The sequence below is a fragment of the Protopterus annectens genome, chromosome 1.part0 (genome assembly GCF_019279795.1).
Source record: "Protopterus annectens isolate FY-2018-M chromosome 1.part0, PAN1.0, whole genome shotgun sequence".
Taxonomy (NCBI): Eukaryota; Metazoa; Chordata; order Ceratodontiformes; family Protopteridae; genus Protopterus; species Protopterus annectens.
In genome coordinates this window covers 630,486,853-630,497,300 of record NC_056725.1, presented here as the reverse complement: position 1 = coordinate 630,497,300, position 10,448 = coordinate 630,486,853, and the positions used below count along the sequence as shown (strand labels likewise).

Below are 10,448 nucleotides of genomic sequence, written 5' to 3'. Positions count from 1 at the left end.
ACTTTAGTTGATTATTAACTTGTCTCAGTGTCCATGCCTCTCACTTCTACTTCATTATGGAAATATTCCTCATTTTGAATCGTAAAAAAGGCTTATGTTTCTCGCAATTCCACGTTGAAGGGGTCTGTTAACACATTAATTCTGTTAATATTTTTAACTAATGCCAGCGGAAAGTATTTAATCATATTAATGCTTCAAAAGAACATTTAACGGTTATACGGTGACACCTTTTAACCATACTTTGAGACTCGTAGTTCAAACTGTCAATAAGCTGTTACCAGTGTTCATATTGTGATTTGATTTTGTTCCACATTATGTTCCATAGTTAGAAAAAGAAGGTTGAGAGCTATAGTGCCTTCCGTTTATAGCGTATGAGCTTATCAAACATAAAACTAGACGCTTGGTTGCAATGAACCAGGGGCACAAATCTAAGGAAAACTAAAATGTATGGAAGCAATGCTGACTTTTCATTCGCATCACACCTCTCAACTATTCTGATTTTCGTCTCATATTTTTGGTCTGTTCCTCATAAAACATTCCGTTTTCTGGCAAATCACTGATGATTAAAGTAATTAAATAATGGTAGACATTAGAGTTTCCGATGACATAACATAGGAAAATGCATGTTGATGCAAAATCTGTTATTCTAGCAACTTTTTAAGTTTGTGAGAACAATATTTAAAATTGTCCCTATTTTTGGATCCTCGTCCACCAGTATTTTTGGTTCTGTCCAGATTTCTTGAACTAAGAGTTTGAGAGGTATGCTAATCTTGCCAACATTCAAAAACAACCTGCTATTTATTGATTGGCATGTGGCTGTCTGTTGTGCGAATAATTTTTTTTATTATTTTATTTTGACTTTAACAGGGATACTCCAACATTGGGCGCGCAGCAAACAAATGCGAGTGCGCAAGAGAGAGAGAGAGGGCTCCTAAATGCTCCTATTTGCATACCAAAGACAAAAATAACAAATGGGGAATGCTTCAGCATAAAACGTTAATTCTGCGGACAATCCGTGAATAACATAATACAGTGCTGTATAAAATATAAACATTTCAGGGTATTGTACAGTTTAATTATACTTAATGGGGTAGAGGCTGGTCTCTTATTAGACAGCCCTTTCACATCGTTTCTTCCTAGAAACTATGTTCTGCTCAACTGTTTAAAAGAAAATACAAGGCATATTGATAAATAGTGTAAGGAGGGATAGGTAGAGGATCCACTGGTACCACTCACATACAGATGTGACCCCAAGCAAATCACCAGTGTCCCTGGTTTGCCCCAGAAGGAAAGTGCACCAAGTCTCACATTTTAATAAACATAAAAAAATCATGAGATAAATACGTTTAATTCTGTGTGCACGGGAAATAAATGCTAAGCGATAGTCAGAATCTGTATGGGACACTGTTATTATTTTTACTTAATGCAATTAGGGAAAATATAGTGGAGAAATGATAATAATAACTAATCCATTAATCGTTATTATACCCCAGATATACCCCAGGGATTACTTCAGCGTCACTGCTTGACAGAGGCACAGCAAAATGATAGGCATAGTTTTTATTCAAACATGTAACACACACGTGTGTGTGTGTGTGTGTGTGTGTGTGTGTGTGTGTGTGTGCTTAGCCTGCACCAAGACACAGGCAACAGGCACAGGTGTCAAATTCGTCTGCCACAGTTTCAAAATGTTGCATTAATTGCATCGCTCGTGCCTTACTCTTAATGATCTAAATTGTGTTTTTGGGGTCGTTTTATGACTCGGTTGGCATGTGTCTGTTCAGGACGTTTACATTATTTTCTCCTGCTGATAGCTTTTATTTGTCAAGTCCTGGGATTGATTACATTTGTTAATTAGTTGCTAACAGCATCATAAAGTAGGTTTGATGGATAACCACAGGCACCCAGCATGCGAATTCACATCTTCCTTTACGTGCACGTCGGAGGCTTGTTGTGGGATTGATTTACAACTGCACTGAAACGCTCACTGTAGCTATTGACAATTAATGCAAAATTATTTTTGTACACCCTCTCATTTGGTACAATAACAGTGAAAAAAATGAGAACACCCCGCGATTTCAGAAAGTGCTGGTGTTTTTTTTATATTTCTCTGAACTGCTCCATGAACTCGAGCAGCTTAAACACACTTTTTTTTTCCTGTCTCAAGGAGCAGTTCCCACAAATGTGCATTTAGAAATGCAATAGACTGCCCAATGTGTATATATGTATGTGCTTTCGTTTAATCTGCGATGACATTAGGAAATAAATAAATGCAGCTATAAACTGTCTGTATTGCCTTGTTTTACAGCAATGTGCACGAAATTCGAGCATCTGAAAATGCTGCACACCAATAAAACCATAAAAGCAGGGTAAACATCTTTACAAAATGTAAATAAAACAGTTCGTCTATACATATTGAAGTGAGAAATGAAGTTAGCCAAGAGCCAATTAACTCTTCTTTACGGTTTAATCAAACTGCATAACTTTATAAACGATACCACGCCCATACGTGAACTGCCTTCTGGGAGTTGTAGTCATCTGTATTACTATCTTACCTCTTAATGTATAGAAACAAAGGCAGTTCTTGACTACGATTCTTAGCCTGACGTCGAGCGGTGCTCTGGTAGTGTACAATACACAGCTGTCACTCACATTACGTCACCAGCTAAGCTGACTGCTATGCTTGTTGTTGGGTTGGGTGGAAGGCGAAGTACAGCAGAAAGTGCTGCAGTTTGCAAAGGCTTATAAGTGTGGCGGAGGCAGCAAGTGTCATGCAGAGCATCTTTTTATGTGCTAAGTGCAGGGTGGGGGCTAGTAACCCTTTACTAAGATGTGAGGAGCCGGTGCCAATAGTGGAACAAGCGGTACGACTAATAGGCAGCATTTGGCTCCTTAGTAATACTAATCATAGTAACAGCAATCTCTGAAGAAACGCAACAGCACTGTGGAGACAAAGCGGCGATGAAACGCCGAAAGATTGCAGCAGCAGCTGCCTTCTGCGTTTCTTTTTTCTTAGGCACTTTGTTAAATTTGCTTTTCATTCCTGGTTTCGATCCTCATCAGCAACGGCGGGGGCTGGGCAGATCTGGCGGATCTTCTAGTGAACTGCTACGGCAACAAATGAAGGAACGTTATGAAGAGGTGGTCCGCTACCGGCAGCACTGGGCCCCCTTACCACCAGCCCGGCCTCTGGAGCGGCGCCTTATGGACTTGGCGGGGCGGCGGGTGAGCAGGGTGCACCACAAGGAGGAGGGGGCACCCATGGGCTACCAGCTGCTTCACCTACCAGCAGCTACCGCTTCCGTAGTGGTAACCCATGCACTGGGCTGCGGAGATATTGCAAACGTAACGGACATTCAGTATTTAGGATCGGGCTACACCAAAGCTGTTTTCAAGGCAGTACTGAACCAGACTTTGGCAGTTGCCCTGAAATCTGTTGACTTCGGTGGGCACGATATGGACAACTGTGTGAGGCAGTACGGCACGGTGGAAGATTGCTATCGTATGGCGTCCTACAAAATTGTAAAGGAAATGACACTTTTACAACGACTTCAGCATCCTAATATATTAAAGGTAAACTGATGGCTGCATGTTAGAAGCTATGGTGCACAAACTGCTAACGGCTATGCACTTGCAAAACAGTTTTTATTACTTATGTAATGTGAGATCGGTATGTATCTCATGAGTCTGCCTTTATGCTGTATGTAGGTTGTCTTTTATGTAGCTATAAAATGAAAGAGATGCCACATTAATTCCAAACAATTATTTGCGAACACTATAGGGATGTAGTTTTGAGTTATTTTTTTCTCGGGGATAGGTTATGTAGGTTTACAAACGTGGCTGAATCATGACCAAGGTGCATGCTTTAGAGACAAGGTTGCTTCTATCTGTTTGTTTTCTCCCCGACTTACCACCACAGTTGAACGCATGTCAACAACTGCAAAACTTCTTACTCTTGATGAAGGAAAATTCTGCCCTCGACAATGATTCCATAAATGCACCATAGTAATGAAATACATGGCTTAAGCATGAACTGGCTGCTGATTACATTCCATGGAATGACAGTTTGTGCGTGCGTGCTTTTGAGATCCACTAGGTACAATTAATTCTTTCGGGATGACCCCATGCTTCCTTTGCTAAAATGGTTCAGTTAGAGTAGCGGAATATACAACCAAATACTAATACTGACGGAATCAGGAAGGCTGCAGAATTAAATTAATATTCCTATACAAGTAGAAAAAATAAAATGAATGCCATGTTGTCCCCTTAACAGAGGTATAAAAACATTGAAATACAGATGTGATCGGATGCATTTTAGGACCAAAATAGGTTTTGCAAAATCTACGTTGGCCTAGTATAAGGCATTAGATCACGTCTGTGTTCCGGTATTTTTCTGCATTGGCATTGTTGTTAGTATATTTTATTTCACTTGTAAATTACTAAAGAAAAATCGAGAAATTAACAATTAAAAAAGAGAGCATTAGATTTTAAAACATACATCATGCAAACACTGCGTTAACAGAGATAGTTTCGGTATCATTCATGCCCGTCATTTGTACTGCATAGAGATGAGATTACATTGTAAAACATGGGGCACGAAATATACAGGGTATCAGGGCACCGAAAACAGCGAAACATTTAATTAAATCTTTTTTAATGTTAACGTTGAATAGGCAATATTTGGCTGAGCTAGAAACCACTCATATATAATATTACATTCCATGAGTGCTGTTTGACTTCTGATCTTGAAGTAGTGAGAACAAATTATAGACCTTTGCCCCCTGTCACCCAAAAAGAAGTTTAGTATTTATTCCTGTGCCAAAATGCTGGGCGATTGTACTTGCAGTAGCTGTTTGCAGCATGTATTCCTGTCCGCATGCATATGTATGTGTGTGTGTGTATATATATATATATATATATATATATATATATATATATATACACACACGCACACTCACATGCATGTATGTAATACATGCATGCAAACTAGAAGAACTAACTGCGCATGAAAACACCCTTGCGGAGACGGTGTTATTGCAGCAAGAAAGTAGCTAGTAATCTTGAAAATGAGTTAGTATCTGCCAGAGGTTATGAGTGATCCGACCGTTGAGACTGGGTTTTTACTTCTTTCTTTAAAACGTGATATATAGTATAATACAACAACATTTAATAGACATGGTAAGCAATGCAATATTAAATGATATTTGAAATACAAAGTTGCCATTCTGTTTGCGAAACCTAGTAGATAGTTTGGTATGTTTGGTTTTGCATTATATGGAGGACTGGGGTTCAGAAATGTAAGTATTCCTGTCGACAGGTCAGGGCCTCCTGCTGAATGCTATATATCCATGGGAAAGGTGGCAGGGTAACGGTGCTTTCTTCCAGCAGCCTGTCACACAGATATGGAAGTGCTGTGCGGGGGAGCTGTACAGATGATATTTTAATCACATACGCCGACCATTGCGATGGATACTTAGGAAGAGGACTCGAAACTGATGTTTTACTCATGAGTTGCAAAGCATTTTTATTTTGAAAAATTGCGTTTAGTCCAGTCAGTTAATGCCCTGGCTCTTTCATCCATTTTTGACACTTATAGTGTCTTAGTACAGCAGATACAGATTTGGATCGGCCCTGCTGGATTACCCATGTCAGCCTGTTACTGCTGCAAATATATGTGAGCATATAACTCTCTGTTGTACCCACATTTACCTCATGACACACCCCTGCTGCACAATGAGCTGTCACGCATTCAGAAATCTGGAGTAAATAATACTGAATCAAATTGTTTTGTAAAGAAGGCATCTTGTAAGAACTACCATTTTAGCCGTGGACCACTGTGTGAGCTGCCTGTTTAAAACTGTTAGCAAATGTTTCGCATTTTGCATGATTTTCCACGTTTGGAAACTCACTGTTCTTGGTTATGGAATGAGGCTGATGGCTGTTTTAGTTTTAGGCATTCTTAAAAGGACAGACAGTGACCCGCTGAAATGGTCGCGTTTCTAAGAGATGAAACCAAAAAAAAATGTTTTTCTGTGATCTGAGACCACAGGGGTGAAGTTCTCCTAAACAGGAGTACATATTATTTTGACTGGGTCTGATGCTAACCTCATAGCTCTTGTTTGCTGAGGAATTAGACAAAAACATGATGGACACACAAAGTCAGGGACAATTATTGGATGTTACTTTAATCCACTTAGAAAATTAATAGAAAATTAATAGAACAACATATTCTATAACAGCGTGCGTTTTCTGGTGAACAATAAGTGTGACACTCTAATCTCTGGCATTCTTGATTGACTGTAATATTTTCTATGATTCACCATAACTCTCAACCTTCCATCTGTAAAATGAGGAACGCTAGCCCTCATAATGTGGAAGAAATGGGCAAATGTGGAAGACATACTAATGGCTTACTAACAACTTCAACTAGGAAGGTCAGGATGATTAAAATATGCTGGTTTTACTTATAAAGACGATATTTTGAATTAATATGATTCATTTCTATTTACAATGGATTTCAGTAAAAAAAATTCCTAACACTGAATGTGTGACAGAGTCTTTCAACGTGGAACTTTGAGGAACTTCGAGGAACGTGAACTTTTTAAGACCCCAAATGAGGTACGTTCCTCGTAATGAGGTACACTTAAGAAGTATGTGATTCACCACAATATCAAAGTGTTAAGAGATACAGGACAACATATGAGTCCGCAATTAACATTCTGCAAACTTAGGGACAGTTGAGAGCTGTATGACCCTCTAGAAAAAAATCTAGCTTTTCACAGACACCAAATCATGAACTGACGTACTCAGGTTTAGATTGTGAAAGGGCTTTCGGTTGCAACTATCTGCTGATGGTCAGGCAAGATACCAGTTATTATACCAACTCAGAACGTGCTTTGATATGGGAATGCAGTAAATTAGGCTTTGGCAACCTTAACTGTAGAACTCAAACTGAGATGCAAACAACTAACATTCACACAAACAGAATTTCCAAACGTGCATGTTCTGGAGACTTTTCTCAAACTTCATTCTTAGGCTTTTCTGAAGGAAGTTGCATAATAAGTACTTGGATGAAAATGTTGTCATGTTAAGCAGCATGTATGACTGGGTTACTGTCATATGAAGTGAATCACCTGGTAGAAATGGATCAATAATTCTTGTAAATTATAAAAAAAAATAAAATATTTTAAGATTAAAAAAGAAAGAAATGACGGGCCATCTGTTAGTACATATGTTGTCCTGTTGCGCTTTGAAAGCAGTTGTTAGTGGCATTTGACTTTGTTCCTAAGTCTTGTTGTCGTTAATGATTGTTGCTTAGGGGATGTTATCTTTTAATTTGTTGATTATATAAATGTATCAAACATATACTTACCAGATTGTTTGATATTAGAAGGCTCTTGGGTGTTTTTACTTTGGGAACAATAAATAAATAAGCAGATACGAACATATATCAATAATAAAATACAAGCAACAGTGTTTTAATTTTAGTAACCAAGTTAGAAGCCTGCAGAATGTAGGTAATTTAAAATTTAAAACCGTACTATGAAAATTCTGCTATCTACCGAACTAAGTTCAACGTGGGAAAAGGTCTGGGTGGTAGCTGACTGCTTCAAGTGTAATTTAGAAGACAACTGACAATTTACTTTGCCATCCTGTTCCCACCCAGTCCTGCTTTTGTCACGCCAGTTTTCTGTTATGCACGTCCTAGTAAGTTTTATGTAAAGGATAGCCGCAAACAAAATGTGCTACTACCCAAGGCCATGATGTATTTATTTACTTCACGTCATGCTTAGGTCATTTTATCTTGGTGATGACTACTTCTGAATCTGTTGTGACAAATCATGTTGTTGTTTTGGCTCAGCATTGTGAGTGGACAGGCCACCTTCAAGGAAACTGTACCCTGTCTGTAGCTACCCTTTTCACTTGTACCTCTCAACTGTCCTTGATTTAGGCTTAACTTTTTACTTATGTCTCTCTTAATTCCTCGTAAAACTGATAACTTTTGGAGAAAATGTAGCGAATTACACCTGATAAGTAATGACAACAATTAAAGTTATAGACGTCTTTTACTTCAGAAAATGTAAATTAATTCAGATTTTCTTATTCTGTCAATGTCTCAAGTTAATTCTGCTAATATTTTAAAAGTATCCCCGATAGCTCCTGACTTTGTCCCCGATTGTTTCTGGATTTTCCCCCTCATTCGTTGAGAGCTATGATTGTAGGCCTTGCCGTCCACCCCTAAAGGGGTGCATGAAATTGAGTAGATTTTGTTACATTAGTGATGGCAATATGCGTCTGGGGGGGGGGGGGGGGGTTGGAGTCTTTGCAGGATCTGTCATTTTACACTCCGCAGCCATTCTAAGTAAAACAGAGCAGTTCATTTATTTGGTGGTGCATCGACCTTACATACAAATCCGGTTTTACTAATAATCGACAATAACTTACTTGCTGCTAGTTTTAGTGAGGAACACCCCGTGAAAAGTACTTTGAAGTTCCTTTTTATAAGAAATAAGAGGATCATTTAGCTATTTAGGAGTTACCGTTACAGAACAGTTTCATTTGCATTGCTTTAGGAACCACACTGTAGCCTTATGTATGCTTCCTAGACTGTATATGCTCCTAGTTTAAAAAGTGTGTGTGTGTCCACGCTCGCGCAGTTAATAACAATAATACAAATAGTGTTTTGATCGACTTAGGACTAGGTCATCTGTTCTTTATTTTTAGAGAGTTCAGATCAAAGTTACCTCGCATTTTAACAAAGTGGACAGCTTTTACTGAGTAGTCGGCATTTTCACGCTGATGATCTCCGCCCTCGACACCGTAGTACCGAAATTAGGGTCAAGACTATCTCGGCGCAATTTAACAGTTTAAGGAAAACCTGTCCACCCCCTCCAGCCACCTCTTTCCTTAACTACTATGGACAGTGAACTCATTTATGCTGTTGATAACGGGTTAAGATAAAATTACATTTATTCTCTTTGGGTAATGTGGAATTATGGTGTAGACATTTTCCTGCTATCTTTGACAAGTACCATGGGATTTTTAACATCCCGCCGCAGTACCACTGTGGTCTATGTTTAATCTTCGAACAACACATTCGTCCAACGGCTGTTCGTCCAACCCTAATCATCGAACCTTCCTTTAATCCAAAAGCCAAATCATCCTAAAAATTTACATGGAACATGGCAGTTGGCCAGCACCAAGGAAGTGGCAGGGAGCGCTTACTTATGGGTAACTTGCCCTTTCTCTACTGTAGTACGATCTTGGAGTTGGTATATATAATTGGGGGGGGGGGCATCCCCCCACAACAGGAGGATGGGGGGGGCATCCCCCCACAACAGGAGGATTAGGTGAACATCGGACACTCCTTATCCCCTTATGTGTATAGGGAAAGGACAGGTTTTCATATAGCTAAGTTACTGGTAAGTAAGTTTTCCATTCCACTTCCTTGATGTTGTTCAACTATCATCGTTCGCTGTAAGATTTTATGATTATTTGGCCTTTTGGCTAAAGGAAGCGTTGATGATTTGAGTTCCATGAACAGCCCTTCGACGATCAAACATAGCATACTTCTCAACTGTCCAGACTGATACAAATTGTTGCTCTGTCCTTCTTAATCCCCCCTAAAATGGGTGACGTTTTGGAAAAAGCTGGTGAATTGCACTTAGTAAACAATGACAATAATTACATACTTTTTGTTTCACATATTACTCTACATTCTGTTATTCTGTCAATGTCACAAGTTAATAGCTCAAAGAATTTAAAAGTGTGCCTGATTTCTCTTATGATTCCTAGTTTGTCCCTGATTTTGTTGAGATCTGCCACTGATTCGTTGAGAATTATGCAGCTGACAAGGCCAAGATTTATTAACTGCAGATTGCACGCTGGCATACTGGGTATAGGAGCACTTATCCAGAAGGCTACTTTTGTTTATCTTCATTAGGGCCCTGCGCCCTGGAAGGTTCAAGACTGTGTGCACCAATCCCCATCAATTTTAAAGCTTCGCCTTCTTCCCTGGTTTGTCCATACAGGCAGCATCCAAAAGGACGCAAGGATTGTCTTCAGACTTCTATTTAGTGCAAATGGACGGCAATTTTAAAACTCTTTTTATTATAGTTTTACAGCACGGCACTTTTTTGCTTTAGAATGAGTTTGCTTATTAACATATTTCAAAGTAAAACAAGTACACACACATACATGTATATATGTATGTGATTTTTTTAAATACATGTCATTTACAATTTTACATGATTAAATCTTACCAATATGAAATTTATCTGACTCAGATTATAAAAGGTTAATGCTTCTGGGCATCTGGTCTTTCTGTCCATTCACATTGCATGCCTTTGTGATCCTTCTCATTAATTTCTTAGTGTCAGTTTTGAAGGCCCTTTTATGTTCTTTTGTGCTGTTTTATACTGTTTGGCTATCTTGGATTTAACTACAAC

General features: G+C 38.9%; 1 protein-coding gene across 1 annotated transcript in view; it reads left to right on the top strand.

The window, feature by feature from the left end:
- The first annotated feature begins 2,703 nt into the window (after nt 1-2,703).
- PKDCC (protein kinase domain containing, cytoplasmic) overlaps nt 2,704-10,448 on the top strand; it is a 217,142-nt gene continuing 209,397 nt past the window's right edge. Inside the window, exon 1 of the mRNA XM_044061918.1 lies at nt 2,704-3,573. Coding sequence (XP_043917853.1) covers nt 2,962-3,573 — 612 coding nt within the window. The 5' untranslated portion in view covers nt 2,704-2,961. The remainder of the gene's footprint in view (nt 3,574-10,448) is intronic.